This window comes from Denticeps clupeoides, chromosome 18 (genome assembly GCF_900700375.1).
Source record: "Denticeps clupeoides chromosome 18, fDenClu1.1, whole genome shotgun sequence".
NCBI classification, from domain to species: domain Eukaryota; kingdom Metazoa; phylum Chordata; class Actinopteri; order Clupeiformes; family Denticipitidae; genus Denticeps; species Denticeps clupeoides.
In genome coordinates, this window is record NC_041724.1 from 19,414,672 (window position 1) to 19,438,310 (window position 23,639).

Genomic DNA, 23,639 nt, shown 5'->3' on the forward strand with positions numbered 1-23,639 from the left:
GAACGCCTTGGGGTCCTGCCGGAGGAGCTGGTGGAGGTGGCTGGGTAAAGGGCTCTCTGGGATCCTTACTTGGGATGCTGCCCCCGCGGCCCAGACCCAGATAAGCGGAGGAAGACGAAGACCTAATTCATCCAAATTTGGATGAATTTGGCCATTATGTGGCACTATAGCAGACATGCAAAATTGAACATGATATTTTGGTCGTAACTCATGAACTGTTACACAGGATGACCAATTCTTGGCTTTGTATGACAAATAGTTAAATGTGAGTTACTATTAAGTAAGCAGAAATGTGCTAATGTGTTACCCTGCCAAGATGGCGCCGGTGAGGTCAGCTGCCGTCGCTACTCCTCTGCCATCGTTTATGTTGTTAAGTTTCAGCAACCCTTCACCGGCAAATCCACCACCATTAAGTGCATTAAGTACAGTAGAGAGACTCTTGTTTCTATTAGTATACAATGTGCTTACAATACGAAGATTTTAACTGCTGCGGATCCCAGCTGGCCGAGTGAGATCCTGAGGAAGAATAAAATGAGCCGGCATCAGGAACAGGCTGAGGGCCCGTGCACACAGCACACCTCTGCCTAGCATCCTGCTCGCCAACGTCCAGTCACTGGAGAACAAGCTCGATGACCTCAGGGCCAGAGTAAATTTCCAGAGAGACATCCGGGAGTGCAACCTCCTCTGCTTCACCGAGACATGGCTGAACCCAGCAGTGCTGGACCACGCCATCCAGCCGGCCGAGTTCTTCTCGGTCCACCGCATGGACAGGACACAAGACACGGGGAGGCAGAGTGTGTTTGATGGTAAATAACAGCTGGTGTAACAGCATTGTTCCTCTCACTCGCTCCTGCTCACCCAACCTGGAACTACTGTCCATCAAGTGTCGTCCCTTTTACCTTCCTAAGGAGTTCACATCGGTCATCATCAGCGCCACTTACATTCCACCGAAAGCGGACATGGACACTGTCTTATGCGAACTGCAGGAGGCGCTCACACAGCACCAAACACAGCACCAGGACACCGAGCTTATTATGGCAGGAGATTTTAATAATGCCAGCCTCAAACCAGCAGTGGCAAACTTCCATCAGCACGTCACCTGCCCCACTAGGGGCCAAAGGACATTAGACCACTGCTACACTACAGTTATCGACGGTTACAAGGCACAATCTCGTCCACCGTTTGGTAAATCCGACCACGCCGCCATCTTCCTCATGCCTAAATACAAACAAAGGCTCAAACAGGAAGTTCTGGTTCAGAGGGGGGTGGATGACGCAGACTGGGACACGTTCCGAAACAGCTCTGAGAATATCAACCTGCTTCATAGGGAAACTAACGGACGCCACCCTTCAGAAAATGATCATCAGAACGTTTCCCAATCAGAAGCCGTGGGTGAATAAAACCATCCACGACGCTCTGACATCTCGCACCGCGACCTATAATGGGGGTCTTGCTTCCGGGGACATGGGACCGTATGCATGGCTGCGTCGTACAGCGTCAGGGAAGCGGTGAACTGCATACAAGAGTATCTATAACTGATGGTGTTTTGAAGGTCGGTGGTCACACCAAATTTTTATTTGAATGACTGCATTTGGGTGATTTTTACTGAAGCAGTATTTAATTTGGTGTGAAATTAAATAAAATGTGATAACTGCTCAATACTGATTAACTTGTAGTCCACTCATCAGAAAAGGTATTTAAGATGGCTAGTTGAAAGATGTGGTTCTCTTTGTCTCATCTATGAAGAGCGATAGCATGGGATCCTCAAACCTACTCTAATAAGACTATTCAGGATCATGAAAAGCTATCTCAGAAGTTTGAATTCTTCTCCAGTTTCGACTGTAAGGAATTAACAGTAAGGAATGATTTGAAGGAAACTGTCCATGCTCCGCACCATCAAATTTAACTGAACTGGAGTGATTTTGTACAGAAAAATGGTTAAAATGCCTCCATCCCGAATCCAGACACTCGTCAAAGTCTAATGTATAGTATATTTATGCTATAGTATGAAATAGTATTATATAGTATGATATTATTGGTATAAATCCTCTGTTAGGGTTCACTGCTCTGTTATGCAGCTGTATAAAGCCAGGTCTAATTCTGTTTCCATAAGGCATTACTAATGTCCTTGCCTCGCAACCTAAAACATGACTCCATGGTTCAGGATGATTGAAGTACATTATGAATGAAATTTGTATCCATGAGAGGGCGGGACTTACTGCGGTGCACATGGTGTATCCGGCACCGAAGTCAAAGCGACACTGTTCATTCATGGAGTAATGGAGTCCCGGCAGCGATGGGAGCATGGGCCATTCATGGTAGAAAGGGTCATCACGAAGGCAGTCATATGAGCTTATGAGGGCAGATGACAAAAAAGATAAACCAAATGTTACAAAAACACTTTTATATTCTGCATTAATTTGTCATGCAATGTGGTCTGATCTTCATCTAGGCCTATGGTATTGACATAATGTGCATAAAATAATAGCACTAAAAATATGAGCTTTCATGTCTTTATTGAGATCAACCATAAATAACTTACATTGCTGGTGGAAAAAGTATGTGAACCCTAGAGGTAATAACCTCATAAAAGCTAATTGGAGTGAGGTGTTATAATACCTGGGGGGTAGTTAAAAACCACGTTTGGAGGTGTGGACCAGAATTACTTTGATAAACTCCCCTACAACTTTCTGACTTTGCTCCACACATGAGGAATACTTCCATGTGAGCCTCGGAACCTTCTTGAGAACAACATGCAGCACTACATCTGGTGTAAAGAGGACAGTACATATCATCCCGTCTGTGAAGTATGGTGGAGGAAGCATCATGATTTGGACCTGGCCACCTTGCAATCATTTAAGGAAAGATGAATTTCCAAGTGTAAAAAAATCTTCAGGAAAATGTGAGAATGTCTGCATGTCATCTGAAACTAGAATTTGGGTGTAGAAGTTGGGTGATGCAAGACCCAAAACATTGAATCAAGCCCACAATCAAAATGGCTTCAGAAAAACTGACTCCTCCTTTTGGAGCGTCCATGTCGGAGTCCAGACCTCAACCCCAGTAGAGATGCGATGGAACGACGTGAAGAGATCCAGGTGCAGTCCTCCAGGAAGAACAGGAGAACATTCCTGCTGAATCCACAGATACAGGAAGTGCCTTCTACAGCTTCCCACAGTCAGGGGGTTGTAAATAATCTTTTTCATGCGCTCTCCATCTTGTTTCCTTTGCGTTCTCCAGTTTGCTCCCTTGTGTGTGTGTGTGTGTGTGTGTGTGAGAGTGTGTGTGTGAGTGTGTATGAGTGTGTGTGTGTGTGTGAGAGTGTGTGTGTGTGTGTGTGTGAAGGGGTTGCTCACTGCAGGTATCGACTGAGCTCTTGTTGGCTACAGCGGGACCAGTGGAAACGATGAAAAGCTGCTTGCACCAGAGGAGCCATGATGCTGCCCATGTGCACTTCATCCCCACAGCGATTCCCCTGACCATCATGCTCCATTCCCAGGCTAGATACACACACACACACACACACACACACACACACAGATTAAACTGTATAGCAAACACCCAGAAACCACTGAGCAACAGAGTTGTACTCACACGTGCCCAGTCTCATGTGCCACCACAAACGCAGAAGAGAAGCCGTCCTCGTGATTCAGAGTGCAGCTTCGGACAGGGTGACACATGCCTGTGACAGGAGCATAACCTGGCAGACAGAGAGAAAATGACAATCTTTCACCCCACTTCTGCCTCCCTTGTCCACAGGCTGTTGGTACTGTGGTGAGAATGGCGTGAGTGATGTATATAAATAGAGAGAGAGAGAGAGAGAGAGAGAGAGAGAGCATGCCCTGCATTCCAGTGGGGCCGAACTCCTGCCGAGTCAGGAAGATGGCGTGGTCGTGGTACTCGCTGTCTCCCGTGTCATTCTTCTGCTGTAGAAATGCCCAGCGGCACACGTTCTCCAGACTCTGGGATGGATTCCCCACCTCTATCAGATGGGCTGACTGACAATAGAGGGACAGAGGGACAGAGGGACAGTCACTTCTAACACTACCTTTGGCTGGGTGTGTGTTTGGATTAAAACTAGATCAGAACTAGGTTGTCATCTTAAACATTAAGACCTGAATACATTATTAAGACTTTAATTAAGTTATATTCCTTATTCCTATTTTATTTAAATTAATTTACACTACAATATAATAAACAATATAAAACAAATGATCCTGATTTGTTTTTAATTTTCAAATCACATGTCTTATGAGCAGAACTTTAGCTTTTCAGCATCAGTAGAGGGCAAACTTCAGCATCATGAGAAAAGGAAAACCATCATTGTCCTGCCCACCCACTTAAGTCATCTACCTACCCATAGTCCTGTGTGTGTGTGTGTGTGTGTGTGTGTTTGTTTGTTTAGATGCACTTTGGGTGTTGGGCTGTGTCTGGAATCTGCATAAATCCTGGAATTTTTGGATTGTTCTGTAAAACGTATGGATTATGCTGTGAGGAGTAACATGGAATGTTTATCCTCACAAGACATCTCAGAATGCAGGTTGCATAACTGCAGTGTTATGAGAGATGATCTGCGAAGGCGTGTGACTTTGACAAAGCTCCTCTGGGACCCTGATTTACTTCACTCGGGTCTGGTTATTCCAGTAGAAAAGCCCCCTCTCGCAAGTCATCTTCATGCTTAGCTTGAGATGCAGCCTTGCTTAGTGTGTATTTGAAAGCATGTAAGTCTCACACACACACACACACACACACACACACACACAACCAACAGATAAGAACAGGGACAGGTTTGTATAAATGCAAAGAAGTAGTTAGGCTGTAGGGTTTAGGGAAGCCTAGCATCAATACTCAACACAAATACAAGAGAATGCTTATTTAATATCGCAGAACTATCATAATGGCACCATTGTCCTAAAGTCTGGTCCTGGTTTCTGACAGCCACAACAGGACCTTAAGCCTGGTCACCACTGTCCACCGCTGTCCACTACCAAGCCCAGCATGCTGATTGGTGTTCTGACTAACCAATAACCAATCATCTTATAGTGTGATGTTCTAAAACATGGACTCTGAAGGACTCTGTGTGCAGCAAGACTGATCCATAAGGAACAAAAACCTAAATCTGAAACTAAATCACCTTGTTGTGTGTGTCAGTGAAAAATTCAATTAAATTCATTCTTATCTGCAAAATAAAATTTTTCCAAGGCTTTTCTTGGCATTACATAGACTACCTGATGCTTGCTAAACCAAAGAAGTTCAATGATATCCATTTTTGTATTGTTGTAGAGAAAACACTCTCATAATTCATATATTTTTATATGATTTCTTTCTACATTAAACTCTCTCGTCCTCTTTATTCACTCAAGAGAGATAATGGACCAAACCAGGGAGACCTGGAGCGATGAGTGTCCTTATCTTTCAGCCCATAACGAATTATCCCTGATGTTCATTCAGACTCTGGAACGATTTATGATTATTGACACACACATAAAAGCGAGAAAAATCACACAGAGCACAAGGCTGATTGGTTTACCTTCTCGGGCCCCAGTGTGATAATGCGAACAAGGACCACATTGATCTGAGCCCCCAAAGATTGGTCGTGGTAAATTTCATTCACCTGCACAGAGAGAAGACACAGCAAGACTCTGGGTCAGAATAATAAAGAATCATTGACAATGTTTGAAATAATGATGTAGTCATTACGCTACGTTCTCTACTAGTGTGAAGGACAGTTTTATTGCTTCTTTAATCAAGGCAACTGAAAAGGTTTAACACACTTCCACAGCATTCCACTGGAAGTCAAAAAGGAACATTGTTCCATGAAACTAGGTAGTCTAGGGCGTGTCATCTCGTCTCCTACAAGCCCGCCTGGGTAGGAGTGTTGCTGATTGGTGTCGTAAGATAAAGGGCTGTTGGGATTGGGGCACCTGGGGACGCCCCTGGGCCCCATCAGGACTGCTGTTATAAGTGATGGGTCTATTTGATTGGTCACTCTGTCCACATGCTTCAAAAAAGAGCGTCCGGAAAGAATTCACAGCGCATCACTTTTTCCACATTTTCTTACAGATTTATTCCAAAATGGATTCAATTCTACACACAACACCCCATATCGCTAAAATATCGCTGCCCCGCCCTCTGCTCCCTTCTGTTCAGGAACTGTTGAGAGGTGCTTCCTGCAACATGAATGAATGACATGCCGAGCTAGTACGTGGTGGCACGTGGGGATGATGTTGCATGTTTGTCATGACCAGAGATCGTCCGACTTTTGTCACATCCTTTTTCTTGCGTTTTATCTGAGGTTCAGTTCTGTGGTCACCTCCTCATGCCCCTGTTAAACCCGGCCAACTGGTGCTTCACAACTGCTCTCATCCGGCATATTTCTGCATGGTCCACTGGTCCAACCCCCTCAGCCCCTTGATCTGGTGTCGCCCACACGTTACCAACTACAGATCACCAGATAGTGGAGAAAAACCGAACTGCCAACCTCCCCAAATGTTAAAACCTCTTTATGGCGCCTGAGTTCTTGCCAGTTCCCCCTGAACTCTGCGTGTCTGTCTTCCTCTTGCCGTCTTTCATCTCATTCGCTCAAAGCTTCAGCTGGGTTGCTTAGCAACAACTTAAAGTCACAGCGACACAGATGTCAGAGTTTACCGTCACCAAGTCTTTCAGTCAACAAACCTCCTCAAATGCACCAAGAGCTTTCATTTATATTGACTGGCTGGGGACCCACACCACCAGCCATACTGAACCACCTTCTGAACACGCCATGCAACTTTGGCCATGATCTTCATTTTTCATATTATACTCAGGCCACTGTTTCAATTGGAAATGTAACAAACCAATAATGTGAAAGTGATTATTTGTTGCATGTGACACACCACAACACAGCACCCAGTGCACACAGTGAAATGCGCTATCTGAATTTAATCCACCCCCTGAGGGAGCAGTGGGCAGCCGTGAAAGGTGTCTAAAGAGCAGTGTATGGGGACAGTACCTTCATCAAGGGGACATTCGAGGCCACTTCCTTACCCTCTAGGCCAACCACTCTGTCCTTCAATGTCCATGGTGACCTACAGGTGACCTTGACAGGGTACCACCTCATTATTAAGTTCAAGCACCTCGGCACTGCATTATACACACACATCCTCTTCATGCAAACTACAATACATCTTCAAAAAACACACACATCCGTTCTGTTCTCTCTCTACTTCCTTCCTGAGAGTGCAGGAGCAGACAAGCAGCCTGCAGGTACACAAACTAGTGCAATAAAATATGAGCAATGTATTAATAACGACAGCTCAAGACCTTCCTCTTTAAAGAATATTTAGATTAAATTGTAATTTTCTTGTCAAACTTTGTGTACAGAATCTACAACAGAGTGAATTAAATAGATGTATTCATAGTTGGGGTCCTAGTGAACCGGAATTGATCTCTTCATCGATGGTAACTTGAAAGCACGTTGTAAGTCGCTCTGGATAAGGGCGTCTGCCAAATGCCGTAAATGTAAATGTAAATGTAATAACTTGTTAATAATGGATTTCACATCCTGCACATAACAAGGACGAGGAGCCAGAAGTAAGGACAGAGAGTAATGATGGAAACGATTGAGTGACATATTCAGACGTCATGAAATCAGCAGAAACTCCTCACTAATCCACGTTGGGATGATGAAGATCATCTTATATTTTATTTATAAGAGATCTTCTATAAAAAGTAGTATTTCCAGTGTAATTCAGAAAGAGCATTTCTGCAGATATTGTACTATTCATATCCTCACTTTACAGCATAACAAAGTCACACACATTCACACACAATTCTTTCTTCTGGAGACAGAGCAAGACATGCACTCACTTAAAATCTTCCTTAATGACATATTCATTGCTTTTAATTTGTTAAATATCCAAAGGTAACCAAGCAACCAAGTTCTGGAGCTGTTGTGCTGCAGTTGAGCAGAAGTGTGCGGTGAGTTTATTTGACTCTAGGTTGTTACATTTCCTGTGGGGGTTCATTCTTCAGGTTTTTACTGGTGTGAACTTGTCTTAGGAGTTGCTGTTGGTTTGTCACTTCATTCTTGGTAACATTTTGTTTGTCCATGCTGGCTCGTCCTCTGGAGGAGGAGGAATGCTGCCTCCCTCTAACATGGAGGTGGAAACCTTGGAGGTTCAGAGTCCGCTTCCTCACACACTAGGCCTCCACTGACCCTGTTCAAATAATCCAACGTTGAAATGATAGACTGAGCAAACGTACAAAATCAGCAGCGTCCCCTTACTGGACAGTTCTTAACACACAAGCAAGCTCCTTAGACATTTTGACCCTTCTGTGTCTTGAAAAGAATGCAGTTGTTTACAAGGTGTCATCTACATTGATGATGGTATGAGAACTTAAAATCAATTAATAGTTTATTTGCTAATTTATTATTTGAGTTTGAAAGGGTGGTAGTAGCCTAATAGGTAAGACACTCGCCTATGAGCCAAAAGACTACAAAGTGACAGGTTCAACACCCGCTTACTACCATCGTGTCCCTGAGCATGACACGTAACCCTGAGTGTCTCCAGGGGGACTGTCCCTGTCACTACTGTAAGTCACTGTGGATAAGGGTGTTTGCTAAACGCAATAGATGTAAATCAAAGATGATTTTTATAGATTTATGTATGTGACTGATGCCTGTTGGCCATTGGTGAGGTCCTGGAGCTGTAGGCAGTCGGCGGCGTAATAAAGAAGAATCAACAGTCAACGTACCGTGCTGGGAGATGGTGGCGGCGAGCGCACGGGACCCGGGTGCTGGATTTATCCACTGTTCTTCATAACAGTTCATGTTCGCATGACAAGTTTATTATATTTATAAAACTGATGGTTTATAATGATGTTCATTCATGTAATGAGAGTACTTTGAGAATAGTCAATGTTTAGTACTGTATTACTATAAAGTAGAAAAAATCCAAAATGGTTAACAACTCAAAATATTCAGTCATAATTTATACAAAGGAATGACCTTTTTCACTCAGCAAGCCCGAAACATCAGCTGAAGATGCCACAGAGGCATGAACGTAACAAGGAATAAATATGCAGACCACACAAGGATCTCTCCTGGGTTCTCTCAGGTTCCAGAGCAGCTCACTGTTGCTGTGTGTTGATTATTTGGGGTTGTTTGTGAGTTGTGCGTTTCTTCCTAATCTCAGACCATTTTGGGGATGCCCTTTTGGTTATTAAAGTGACCATGGGCCCATCTCAGTGCACGAGTAGCCAATAGTGGGTAATTATTGATAATTATGCAAAGTCTTTTATGAATCAGTTAAAGTGATGTGATTGTCATTGTGATACACTGCAGCACAGCACACGGTGACACAGTGAAATGTGTCCTCTGCTTTAAACCATCACCCTTGGTGAGCAGTGGGCAGCCATGACAGGCGCCCGGTGAGCAGTGTGTGGTGACGGTGCTTTGCTTGGTGGATTGGGATTTGAACTGACAACCTTCTGATTACGGGGCCGTTTAATCAGAAGGTTGCCGGTTCCAAGAGCAGCTCATGGTACTAATGGTAATAATGTAGAAGCCTTCTGAGTTGGTTCATGGATGAGTGTGCGAGCAGCAGGTTAATTTACGCACTTCTTTGGTATAACTGATTCATTTTAATATAATCCTACAAAAAAAGAGGCCCAAGAAACCTTGAAGATTTAAAGAATGTTTGTGTGGAAGAATGGACCAGAATCACTCTGGTCTCTCCATATAAGAAGCCACTAGAAGCTGTAACAAAGGCGTTTCTTCGAAGTATTAAATAAAGTGTGTTTAATATTTATTCCGTGTGTCATTTCGTTTGATTTATTATGACTCAACTTGTACCATTAAAATGTTCTGATTTCTTTGTATGAATTCAATATTTGGCTTGAGGGCAACATCTGGTGGAAATTTTGTGTCAATAGCCCACTTAGAAATCCCCTTACTGATAAAAATGCTGATGTGTCAAATACTTATTTTCCCCGCTGTATAAGAAATGATTATGTTTAAAGGCAAAGAATATGAACAATAATGAGTTCATGTAGATTATTATTAGAATTATTATTTATTTTTTGAAAGTATTCTTAGCTTAAACAATTTTTTCACTCCTGCTAACTTCTCCAACAGCTTCCTACAGAAGCACGAATGGGGACGACAAGGAGTACAGAGAACTGACCCAGCAGAAGTACCTCCAGGTCAACACTGGAAAAACCAAGGAGCTGGTGGTAGACTTCCAAATGCAAAAACATCCTCCACTACAACCACTGGACATCCAGGGTGTGGACATCCAGAGTCTGGACATCAAGGCTGTGAAGAGCTACAGGTACCTTGGTGTTCATCTGAACATTAAACTGGATTTGACTCACAACTCAGATGCTCTGTACAGAAAAGGGTAGAGCCGGCTGTACCTGCTGCAGAGGCTCAGGTCTTTTGGAGTGCAGGTCCCTCTCTTGAAGACCTTTTATGACTCTGTGGTTATGGTGTGGGATGGAAAGAGGCTAAACAGGCTGATGTCCAAGGTCTATGTCAAGCCAGCTCGGTTCTAGGATTCCCGCTGGAACCAGTGGAGGTGGCTAATGGTGGCTAAGCTGTCATCCCTGTTGGACAACATCTCCCACCTCATGCAGGAGACCCTGACAGCACTAAGCAGCCCCTACAGTGGCAGGGTGCAACACCCATGATGAGGGATGGAGAGATTCAGAAGGTCTTCCCTTCCAGCCGCTTTCAGACTCTACAACAGCTGACACACATACATAGACTGACAAACACACACACACACACACACACACACATTTTAATTCACTCATCCACATGATATTTCAAGATTATTTACTTGTAAAGTGAGCATTTAAATTTTTTTTCTGCTCTTATCTTGTCCTCTTTCTGCAGTGACAATGTAAATGTCCCACTTGTGGGACTAGTAAAGGATCATCTTATCTTATCTTAATATTGGTGCTTTCTGCTCCTCCCTGGGCCTTCTTCTCTGTGTATGAACTCTTTCTGAGCCTTGACTGCTCTTTGCTCTGCCCTTTATGCCGGACTGCCTGCTTGTGCATGAACTTTGTGGATTACAAAACCCCTCTTCAGTTTTTGTCTGATAAGCTTCTGTCCCATATTCCCTCCATGTACATTACCCTAATGGCCTCCAGAGTCTTTTCACTCTTTCCAACCCTGACAGTTATACACTGATTATATATACAGCCCCAATATCAGTATATATATCCAGTTCAGACATCGGTGGCATCAGGTGAGTGCGGACTGCTTTCAGACCAACTATACGATTAATGTAGACACCCCCAGAGTTGATCTTATCATGATCTGACACAGGTTTTCAGTAAAGAGCAGTCTGTAACACTCCCCCTACAAATAATGGCAAATAATGTCGAGAGGACATTGGAGCAGGTGGAAGGGAAGGCCACCCCACCTCCATCTTAGCAGCTGCTCGACAAAACAGGCCGATGAAGGATCTGACAAACCCTTGCAGCCCCAGGGGTTGGCTGAATGGCCTGCATGTCCTCCTTGTCAGAAGATTCGAGCCCAGTACAGGTTTGCACTTGACGTGCCCGTCTGAGCTGAGCTGACCCGCACAACTCTGGCTGGGACAGCGCCAGTCTAGCGTGGACAATTCCGAGACAGACCGTGCATGCTTCATGCAGATTCCTATCGTGGATGGGAAACCACAGCCCTGAGGACAGAGATGAACGGTGGACTTCTCTTTCATTGCGGGAGCATCAGTGGACATTGTGGAAACCGACTCTCATTTTGGAGCAACTCGCTGAAACAAGTCAAATCTGAGTTGTTAAAATCTATAACATTAGCTGAAACTAATTTTATAGTCATAAAGTGTCCTTAGCACGGTGAAGAGCACAAGATCTGAGGGGAGGTGGTTTTATTGGGGCGAGGCCCCTGCTCCTGTTGCCCTATCTCCTACATATAGGCATGATTAAAGATGTCTTCAGTTGGGCATGAAGGTAAAGTTGTCCCATACTTCTGATGTACCGAGTGAATCAACTGAAAGAAGACAGTAGCTTGACAATATGACAGTGATAAAGGGAACACTCAAACAACACCATGTAACTCCAAGTCCATCACTGTCCACTTCGGAAGCAACACTGACTGACATGCTGTTGTGCAAATGGAACAGACAACAGCTGGAAAAGACGTCCCCAATACAGAAGTGGCTCTGCAGGTGGTGCCCACTGACCACTTCTCAGTTCCTGAGCTTTCTGGCTGATGTTTTTGCTTTAACTCTAGTGGTACCAGGAGACGGAATCTACAACCCACACAAGTGGCTCAGGTAGTGCAGCTCATCCAGGAGGGCACATCAATGCGAGCTGCGGCAAGAAGGTTTGCTGTGTCTGTCAGCATAGTGTCCAGAACATGGATGCACTACCAGGAGACCGGCCAGTATATCAGGATACGTGAAGGAGAACAACAACCCAGCAGCAGAACCACATCCTCCGCCTTTGTGTAAGGAGGAACAGGAGGAACACTGCCAGAGCTCTGCAAAATGACCACCAGCAGGCCATAAATGTGCATGTGTCTGCTCAGAAACAGACTCCTTGAGGGTGGCATGAGGTCAGACGCCCACAGGTGGGGGTTGTGCTTGCAGCCCGACACTGTGCAGCACGTTTGGAATTTGCCAGAGAACACCAGGATTGGCAAATTTGCAACAAGCAGGTTTACACTGAGCCATGTGACAGATGTGACAGAGTCTGAAGATGCCGTGGAGAACGTTCTGCTGCCCGCACCGTCCTCCAGCATGAGCGGTTTGGCAGTGGGTCAGTAATGGTGTGGGATGGCATTTATTGGGGGGGCTGCACTGCCTTATGTGGCTGGAGTGTGTCAGCAGTTCCTGCAAGATGAAGGCATTGATGCTATGGACCAGCCTGCTCGATTCCTCAGATATGAATCCAATTAAGCACATATGGGACATCATGTCTTGCTCCATCCACCAACGCCACACTCCAAATCTAGACCTCAATGGGTTAATAAATTTGATTTTGTGTGATTTTGTTGTCAGCACATTCATCTATGTAAAGAACAAAGTTCATATTTATTTCTTCATATCTAGGATATCTTTTTTGGGGTTCTCTTTCTTTTTTGGAACAGTGTATATTCCCTTCTCTCCTCAACTCAGCAAGACCTGTGCAACTCCTTTCACCTGGTTCATATCCAGGAGGGGGATGAGTGGAATACCAGCTCAAGTATTTGGTCGTGCCCTTTGACCTCTCCAATTGGCCCAGGTTATCATCTACATAACATTTACATTCACAGTCTTTTAAGCCTTTGTGAACTATGTGCTTCATGAATGATTGGATTGATTTTTCTTCGTGTACCTCAATGACATCCTGGTCTCCACACCAGACCTCCCAACTCATCTCTGTCATGTCCACCAGGTCCTACAACACCTTTTCAACCATACAATCTTTATCAAGTTTGAGCAATGCACACTCCATATGACGTAGCGTTGACCTAGTGGGTAAGAAAGCGGACTCGTACTGTTCCAGTAACCCACCTACCTGGTCCAAACATCTCACACAAGATGTTGGCACACAACCAACTCACTATCTCTGCCACAGTCCATTCCCTCTCCCAGGCCATTGTCTTTCCTGGTTCCCTGGCAAGGTCCCAGAAGGGCCTGTCCCTGCCATCACTGCACAGATCTGTCATTTCCACCACATGAAAATATGTGAAAGGTACAATGCGCCCTCCTACAGTCTTCATCCACAACAAGCAGATATGTGCCACCGGGCTGACCTGGTCTACCACCCAGGGGATCAAGTCTGGATGTCAACCAAGGGGATACTGGTGCCTTCAGACTTTGGAAAATTGGGCCACAGAACTCAGCTCAAGGTTAAGTGTTTTGCTCATGGACACAATGGTAGTAAATGGGGTTTGAACCCTTGACTTTGTGGTCTTCTGGTTCATAGGCTAGTGTGTTGCCCCTTAGGCTACTACCACCCCGGTGCTTTGTCTTGTTGGTGTGCTGCGCCAAGTTTGTACAGTGGTGTACCTTGTAGGCTTGGAGGGATTTGGTCCAGAAGAACACTCCTAGGTGACATCTATGACCCAGCTCTTATACAGGACTTCCATGACTCCTGGCTGGATCTGGCTGGGCTGTCCAGTGCCAGCCCTAAGAGAGAGGGTACTGTCACGACTCAACCCACCAATCAGCAGAGGGCACGTGGGCTTCCTCTCTCAAAAGAATCATCCTACCATGGCACCAACAAAGAAATCCCCAAGCAACCATAAAAGCACCTCATGCACTCAAATCCATGCTCATTCATAGTCGTGCTTCCCACACTGTGTTACTGGTGTTCGCTTGCTGTAGGGCTCTCCTGACCCCCTTGTCTTTTTGATTTTTGACTTTGGATTGGCCCTCACTCTGACTTTCACACAACCCTGCTTGTTTCTTTGGCTTTGCTTTCTCCTCTTCTTCCAGCTTCTTCATATATGAACTTTGTCCAAACCTCTTTGCTCGGCCCTTTATACCTGAATATCTGTAAATTAAGTTCCCTTTGCTCCCTCTTAGACACATCGAGAGTGAGACCCCTCTTTTGCATGTACATTACCCTACGTAAACTCCAAACCCTTTTCACTCTGCAATTGTGCATTCTGTCCAACCTTAGCAGAGAATAGCAGAGAAAGGCTATTCTAATCCTCTCAATTATTCAGTTAGTGCTGAACATGTAATAAACCAATCAGAATAGGTTATGCCACAAAGCGTAAACAAATGCTTTTTATTATAGATATAGAGCCCCGTGAGTCCCGTCACTTGCATCACAAACATGCAACAACCACTTGAACCTCACACTGACACTGGACACTCAGAACATACACATACACAAGCAATCCTCACACTTACAATATTCATGAGGGTGAGCAGATATGTCTGGAGATGTTCACGGCCATGGAAATGCACCACTGAGCTGTCCACACCCAGCATGACCTCAATGTTGTAGGTCCCCTCTGCAGTGTTCCTGCGGCTACGTCGGCTGTGGTTCCTGCTCTGTTCCACACCTCTGTACAGCGTATCCAGTTCCAGCAGGCCGCCCAGGTCAGGTCCTGCAACAACACACAAGCACACATTAGAGACCAGACAGCTGTGCATTGTACAGTAACTGACACTTTCACGCTGCTTTTCAGGTCATGGCAGTAGATCATGACTACAGAGCACTGGAAAATGAATCACCCGGTCAGCTACCCGGTCAGCTACATGATGAACAAGGCCAGTTACCTCCCTCTGCATCTCGCCACACTACACAATTTCTTCAGGAATGGTGTGACCAAATTGGAACGAAATAGGTCCTACGATGCTCACGCAGGTTTTAAACTTAAGTAGAGACACACAGGCATTTGGTGGATAGAAGGTTTTATCTGTACCACTGTGACAAACAGAGGTGAACAACATCAAATTACTGTTCCCACCCAGGGGTCTCCACAGTTCAAAATGGACAAGAATAAATACTATTCACATGTTCACATTCACAGGGGAGGAGCTTTCACCAGAAAAAAGTGATGGTGAGGGGACGCTCACAACCAACCACACAAACAAGAACTGAATACACTTTATTTCTGAGGATAAAAGTTTCCGGCTGATGCGGCGCACGTGCAGACACTGCTGAGATCTTGCCGTGTGCGGGGGCTGGAGATGACTGAGCGTGGGTGCTCGGCCCCAATCTGTACCTGAGAGGATGGCAGTTCGTAACGGGACTCCATCACGGCTGGAAAAACCGAATCAAGGTGGGACTGGACCATGTTCAGAATGATTCGGGGGGATCCAGGGTCAAGCAGTCAGGGCAAACAAGAACAGAAGGGGTAATCCAGATAGACGCGATAAACACTTAAAATGTACGCCAATTAAATGTGGACTGAACAATTTCTAAGAGTAATTAAATGTTCACAATGAAAAGTACTAACCTTGAAAAATACTAACTTTCTATTATTAGCTTTTTTCCCACTAAAAACAATAAAATAAATAAAATCCAGGTTTAGTCACTTTAGGCCCATTTTCACAATTTGTCTCCCCATATGGCAGATCTGAGCAGATTTTTCAGCAGATCGCAGATATGAGACGACAACAGTACACTCAGTACACAACAGTATCATGCCATCAGAGTCCAAGCAGGGCAGACAAAATAGTGACATGGACGGAACTGCCAAGGTGCCACGGAGGTCCCCTTGATCAAGGTACCGTCCCCACACACGGCTGCCCACTGCTCACCTAGGGTTTAATGGAGAGGACACATTTCCACATGCTTGCTGTGTATCACAATGACGAATCCAAACAAGCACTTTCACCTTTAAAGGAGGAGGAGTTTCAGCTGTAATCATTCTGGAATGAATGTAATACGGAACAATTCATATTTCATATTTACCTTCAAGTAGTGGATATACTGACATGTACGTGCAGAAATACAGAGTGATTTTTGTCCCTCAAAAATTCAACGCACCAATGCAAATAGTTCAACGATTGGCGTCATTAAGCCTTCGTTCAGGAGGGAGGTGTTCAGATACTTTCAGTGGTGGTGGAGAGGTGGAGAAATGAATACAATATGTATGCAAATGAGTATTAGGCTGAAAGAACAAAATCTCAGCTCTGCAGCAACAGCAGAGCTGAGATTTATCACATGGCATTTTATGGAAATGCATCAACCTATCATTTACAATCATTAACAGTGAATTCTAAAAAGAGCAATGCAAAATCTGGAAAATACAATTTTCCCTAAAGCATTCATTGCATCACAGGATATGAATGGACTGAGGCCTCAATCTTGCTCTGCAAGCGGTGTAAAGTCGAGTGTGACTGATCACACTTCTCTTTCCGTCAGCCCGATGGATGAGTCCAGGTTCGGGGGGGGGCCGAAGAGAATGTCACCTGCTATTATTATGGAAAGTTACTTAAAACTGACTTTTTTTCTAAACCAAAAAGCTAAATGCAACACTTTATTATCATCTAAACATATTTCTATGTCTGGTGATATGACTGATCAAAATTACACACGGGAGTTCAGTTGAGCGTTTAAATAGTAGGCTAGTGGGTAAGACCAGAAGAGCCAGGTTTAAACCCTGTAAACCCCACTGCCGAGGAGGGTTTTTTTGTTTTACTCATTTATGTGTTGTGAGATTCTGCCCCAACACACAAAATGTCCAATGTTATGTCCATTGTTTGATTGCAGGCCAGAGAATAAAGGTGGACATTTCGTCGAAGAGAATTCAATATCTTGAGCCGCGCTCTGTGACGGTCCTTCAAGACAAACTGGCACTTTGTCTGGTGCAACCAGCTCTGCCATAGCAACAAAGCAGTTAATTCATCCAGAAGTATCTGTCCTTTCAACTCAGACTGTTTAGCATTCTTTTCATTCATAGTGAGTGTCTCCTCACAAATTAGGCAGACCCCAAAAAAAAGCACTCATCTGTCCACCCTTCCTTGACATCGTGACATTCAGTATCTCCTTTTCTTCAGCTCCGCCCCCATGAGTATTAGGGTCTGAGTCTGTGTCTGCATGTCTCTCTCTTCCAGGTTGTGGGGTCATCATGTCTCTTCCCAGGTCCCTTCAGCACAGATAGGGATCAGCACCGGTGTAACGTGGTTTTCCATCGGGATACGTAGCCACGAGGACTCCCTGTACGTGTCTGCACAGCCATTCCAAACACTCGGTGGACGTTTAACTGTGAGTTGCGGTGACTGACGAATCTCTGCAGATTACAACAGTGCCAGTATTACCGCTCTCCAAAAAACCTAAATTCATAAGCAATAACAATAAATTACACAGATTAAACAACTTGCTCAAACCAATTCTTACCTTTACCAGTGCCCTCATATCAAATTCAGCAGGGATCCCTCACATGTTCACTAAGGGGTGTACAGCAAATTTACACTGTTGTACAGACAGTGACAGTCTATCCACTTTTCTGCATTTTGATATGTTACATCCTCATTCCAAAAAAGATATAATTCATTTATTTCTCAGAATTCCCCATAATGACGACGTGAAAAAAGTTTACTTGAGATTTTGGCTAATTTGTTAAAAATAAGAATGAGAAAGTATTCACAGTGTGATGTTCAATTTTTCAACAATAAAATAAAGGGGTAAGAGCAAGAATTTCATCTGCAGCATTTTTAGCTGGTGAATGTAAAGATCTAAAGTGTTTGCTCACAAACTTTGAATCTGTAGGAATCTATAGAAATGAGATTTGGGAATATTGTAACTTTTTTGCAATGTTTCGAATGTCATAAGCGTTCCTTCAGCGAAGAGGTCTTTGATAAAGATCAAGCCATTGTTGTGCCAGGTTTGAAATGCTGCATCTGTTTGGGACGGTAAGAAAAGATGGTTATTCAAAAGGGGAGAAAATAAGCTTAGTTGCTTTGTACGAAAATGTTTCCTAAACTGGAGCCAAATCTTAAGTGAGAGTTTTACTACAGGATTAAGGAGGCGTGAGTACGGCTGCATAGATGTAGGAGCGCTCATTAAGGAAATAGGACCAAGCCCTGAATCACCTCGCAATTCCATGTCTGCCCAAGCAGGGCCAGGATTATCACGCCACGCAAAGATCCAGTATATAAATTTACTTATGTTTGCTGCCCAATAGTAATACATGAAGTTTTGCAAACCCATACCACCTGGTACTTTAGGCATTTCAAGGAAATTATTCCTCATCCGCGGGACAGATTTATTCCACACAAATGAAGAAATCAAAGAACCTAACTCCTTGAAGACAGACTTGGGTAGGAAAATAGGAATAATTTGGAATAAATACAGAAAGCGTGGTAGGACTACCATCTTAATGGTATTCACTCTTCCAGCCAAAGAAATGGGCAATGAAGACCATCGTGAGAATTAAGGTCCTTATAAGAACGGGGGACATTAATTCCCAAATAAGTAAATTCCACAACCTGCTTAAATGGAAAAGAACTAAGATCCAGTGACATTGCCAACTGATTAACCTACAAAATGGTGCTTTTAGAAAAATTCAGTTTATAGCCTGAAATTAAACTATATGACCGTAATAGTTCCATGAGGACTGGTATAGATTCTAAAGGGTTAGACAAATATATTAGAAGGTCATCTGAATAAAGTGACACCTTATGAGTTTTGTTGAACCTGGTTACACCTGTAATCCTCTCCTCTTTTCTAAGGGCAATCGCCAAAGGCTCTATAGCTAAGTCAAAAAGGAAAGGTGACAGACAGCAACCCTGTCTTGTACCACGATGCAAAGCAAAATAATCTGATATTACAGAGTTAGTTCGTACAGAGGCCGGGTTTGAATATATTTGATATAGGTCATCCAGTTAAGGTAATGAGCAGGAAAAAAACAGAGAACTCCAATGAAAAACGCAACAGCACATGGAGAGCATGTAAACAACACAAGGTCCAAGCCAGGATTCCAACTCACCCCGTGCTGCCCACCATGGGAATATGTTAATTTAATACCAGATAACCATGAATTTATTCTTTTTTATGCTCTATTTCTGCCAACCCCCTGATTCATTGACTTTTGTGATTACTGCAAATTTCCATTCATGTTATGTACCAGATGCTATGATGATAAAAAAGATTATGAATAAATAAAAATATATAGTTTAAAGTAAAAAGTCAAGTTCACCTGATTTCATTAGTTTACAGCGAGCACATTCTCATTATGTTAATGTGATTTCCATTTAGATTTATAATATTTCTTGTTATCTTAATGTTCGTTATCATGCGCCTGATTAGTAGGTCCTGATGGCTGAAAACAGAGAGGAGCCACGAGGTATCCCTGCCGCAGTAATGTGGTTCTTTAGACTTGCCGTTATTCTTTCACGTGTTTCTTTCACTTCCAGTTGCTCTGACACACAACTACGGGTTTTGTCAGGTTCTTTTTTCCTTTTGGCCCATGTGCCGGTTCTTTTGTGTTTGTTATAATAAATGCTTTTTTTCCCCCGATGCAATGCACACACACACACACACACACACACACACTTTTTTTTTTATTTGCAGACTTCCCCTGACCACATTTTATGGGAGAGTGCAGAAAAACCCCTCACTGGTCAGTGGTTTTCTTTAGTCTGCACAGCTGTTTAGTCCCAATCTTCATAGATGTCTTCTTGGATTGATGCATGCCAATGCGCTTTTGAAACTAATGAACATATTTTCCACAACCACAGGATGTGTCTTTCTGCTGCCATCTGAAACATAATTATCCCTCCAATTGGAGGCTCTTGCCTATTTGCCTTGCTAAAGCCAGGTGGCGAGGAAGTGGATATTTACACGGCTTCACCAGTCTGCTGTTACAGAGCCTTAGAGAAAGAAGACTTGTTGCCTTGGTTTGGGAGTAATTTCCTCCAGTTCATGAATTTCTGATGAAAGGTTCTTAAGGCAATTAGGACAAGCTGACAATGATGGGCACGCCTACATTGGAGGATGAAGCTCATTGGCACGTCCCGGCAGTTTTGGCCTGCTGGGGCTCGAGGCACCCGTCCTGTTCTTCATTAACCCTCCTGTGGACTGAACAATCACGCACAGGAACACCAATCACTCACCACAACATGGATGAAGGCCAAGCGAGCCGATTTTCACAGCCAATTTCAGCCGTAACGACCCAGACAGACACCACAACACGTTGTAAAACTGTGTGAGGGTTTTAATTAATATTGGTCAGTCCCAAAGCCCTAATATTATCCATTTACCATAGGTAACTGCTGAGAAGATCATGTGAAATATACCATGAAATACTTTCTACTGAACTGCAATCATAGTTGCAGTTTAACCTATAAACTGCATTATGGGAAGACGAAAATAAATTGATGGCAAGAAAAACATTTTTAAGCATTATTGTTAATTGTGTGCTGTATGGAAGCACAATCTCAGAAAGATGTGCTAAAATGTGTGTATTTTGGGAAGGAGAGAAGTGAACGGTTAACCAGTTTCCAGCTGCTTGCTGCCCTGCCCATCTGGGCGTGGAGGAGGTTATTATTTGAACTTGAGGCTTTCAGAACAGATGTTCACAGGCGCACAGTTCTGGAACTTAACATGGCTATAATCTGCAATTTCACCGTGAGCAGTAAACAACTTTAAATATGCTTTCTGCCTCACCCATCCCACACCGCACAGAGCAAAATGAAGCTTCCCATGAAAAACACAAAAATGGATGGAATGGCATTAAAATAAAACAATGTTTTTGTTTAGCGTGTCGAATGCCTATGACGTGACCAGTGTGTAAAACCAGACAACTGTAAAACATCCAATATTATTATTAACATTACTAAATTACATCACCAAAACTAAAACTAAAACAGACCAGAGTACCTTTAAATAAAAATATATGTCTTTCTGTCTCTCTGTTTCACTCCTTACTTTGAGTGAGTTCTACTTCCCACTAGTGTGGGGCAGTGGTGGCCTTGCGGTTAAAGAAACAGCCCCGTAATCAGAAAGCTGCCGGTTCGAATCCCAAGCCGCACAGTTCAACTGAGGTGCCACCGAGCAAAGCACTGTCCCCACACCCTGCTCCCCGGGCGCCTGTCATGGTGCCCACTGCTCACTCAGGGTGATGGTTAAACACAGAGGACACATTTCACCGTGTCACCATGTGCTGTGCTGCATGCTATAATGCTATAATTAGAAGTAAGGGATTAACCATGTACAATTTTATCTCTTCTTTTTTACATAAAACATCTACGTCTCAAAATAAAAGAAAAGGTGCTAGTAGCCTAGTGGGTAACACACTCGCCTGTGAACCAGAAGATCCAGGTTCAAATCCCACTTACTACCATCGTGTCCCTGAGCAAGACACTTAACCCTGAGTGTCTGCGGGGGGGGCTGTCCCTGTAACTACTGATTGTAAGTCGCTCTGGATAAGTGCGTATGATAAATACTGTAAATGTAAATGTAAAAGAAAAGATGTGAAGTAAATAAATAAAACAAGTGACATAAATAAAGCAAATCTTAAATTAGAACAGAAAAAAAACAGAAAAAACAATAAAAATGAAAAATGCCAAGTTTCTCAGAGTGTCTCACTGTTCAAATAAATTTTGTTCCACCGTGAGGTTTTACTGTGAAAATGGGGTGTTGGTGAGGAAGTGGGTGCCACGTTTTCCCTGGAAGTAGGTGCCGGTGCTGTTCTTTTGCAGGAAGACGGGCTTGATCACCCATCTTCTATTTCTCCAAAAAGTTTCTGAAACATCAATTGAACTGTATCTGCACTTCCTGTGTGTGTCTGTAGTGACCATAATGCTGTGATCTTTCTGTCTAGGATGAAGAATGCCAATCAGCACCTCATGCGGTGGTCCCTGTACCTCCAAGGTTTCAATTTTCGGTTCTTATTCTCCTTGACCTCTCTGCAGCATTTGACAGACAGGACTCTCGGTCTATCCTGAGAGGCTTGGAATTCGGGGGCTCAGCATGGCAGTGGTTTTTTCCTACCTTGATGAGCGATCTTACCAAGTGACTTGGAAAGAATCCACCTCTACCTCATGTATACTCTCCACTGGTGTCCCCCAAGGCTCAGTGCTAGGTCCTCTCCTTTTCTCCCTCTACACGAGAATCACTTGGTGAGGTCATTTCCCTCACATGGATTATCCTACCACTGCTATGGCGACAACACACAACTCATCTTCTCATTTCCTCCTCTGATCTACATGCTGCTTCCAAAATCTCTGCATGTCTAACCGACATCTCGTCTTGGATGGCACCCATCACCTCCAACTTATCTCCACCAAAACTGAACTAATATTCCATTCCAGCAGATTTCTTCACCACATCAGGATCTTGCTATTTACCTGGACAACTCACAGCTCTCTCCTTCTTGCAACAGCCCGCAACCTTGGCGTAACAATAGACAACCAACTCTCCTTCTCGACTCACATCAGCACCTTCCCCACTCCTTCTCTACAACATCAGACGAATCCGCCCTTATCTGTCAACCCAGGACACCCAACTACTGGTTCAGTCCTTAGTAATCTCACGACTGGACCACTGTAGCTACCTTCTAACTGGTCTACCACTATGTACCATCCGACCTCTACAACTCATACAAAATGCAGCAGCACGACTGATCTTCAACCTTCCCAAGTTCTCCACACCACCCCTCTGCTACGTTCCCTCCACTGGCTTAATCGATGGTAACATGGAAGCACGTTGTAAGTTGCTCTGGATAAGGGCGTCTGCCAAATGCCATAAAATGTTAGACATCTGCTATAAGAAAGTGATAATGTTTTTTTCCGCGCTCATTTTTGGAATGATCAACACTGGGTGTTGAATTTTGGGGGGTGGGGGTGTTGCGTCCCTGGGTGCTTTGTGCCAGGAAGTAGTTACAGGAAATCTCTGTTTTACTGTAAATAAACTCACTGTTGTGAAATTTGGTTTGGCCATGTTGTCCTCCTTTTCACCATCTACCACGTCGCATTGTCCACGTTCCTTCCCCCCTAGACGGAACATTGACACTTTGAAATGAATATAGTCTGTAGCCATACATGCAGGTGGCCGGGCTTTTCTTGGGGAATGGGACAAATAGTTGTGGTCTTGAAGCATGTGGGAACACAAAAGTTAATGTAGACTGTGATGGCAGGTGACAAGGCTGTCAATGTCTTCTCCGTGGTCATCACAAAGCACCTCCCCACAGTAGACTCAAACCATCCTTAAGAGCCTCCTTGCTCTCCTCTGACCATCTG

General features: G+C 43.9%; 1 protein-coding gene and 1 long non-coding RNA gene across 6 annotated transcripts in view; one reads left to right on the forward strand and one right to left on the reverse strand.

The window, feature by feature from the left end:
* LOC114768075 (A disintegrin and metalloproteinase with thrombospondin motifs 2-like) overlaps positions 1-15,140 on the reverse strand; it is a 39,508-nt gene extending 24,368 nt beyond the window's left edge. For 2 of the 5 annotated variants that reach the window (XM_028960160.1, XM_028960159.1), the window contains exons 1-6: positions 14,856-15,140; positions 5,528-5,611; positions 3,839-3,995; positions 3,592-3,697; positions 3,354-3,497; positions 2,220-2,352 (exon numbers count right to left, since the gene is read on the reverse strand). In XM_028960160.1, the coding sequence (XP_028815993.1) occupies positions 2,220-2,352; positions 3,354-3,497; positions 3,592-3,697; positions 3,839-3,995; positions 5,528-5,611; positions 14,856-15,101 (870 nt within the window). In that variant the 5' untranslated portion in view covers positions 15,102-15,140. Of the gene's footprint in view, positions 1-2,219; positions 2,353-3,353; positions 3,498-3,591; positions 3,996-5,527; positions 5,612-14,003; positions 14,124-14,855 lie in introns of all 5 variants that reach the window. The other 3 variants (XM_028960158.1, XM_028960157.1, XM_028960162.1) reach the window with 2 other exon arrangements.
* Positions 15,141-15,401: 261 nt separating this feature from the next.
* Positions 15,402-18,102, forward strand: LOC114768474 (uncharacterized). Its single transcript, XR_003743063.1, has 3 exons — positions 15,402-15,733; positions 16,029-16,180; positions 17,514-18,102. It is a non-coding gene; the product is annotated as an uncharacterized LOC114768474 (long non-coding RNA).
* The last annotated feature ends 5,537 nt before the right edge of the window (positions 18,103-23,639 follow it).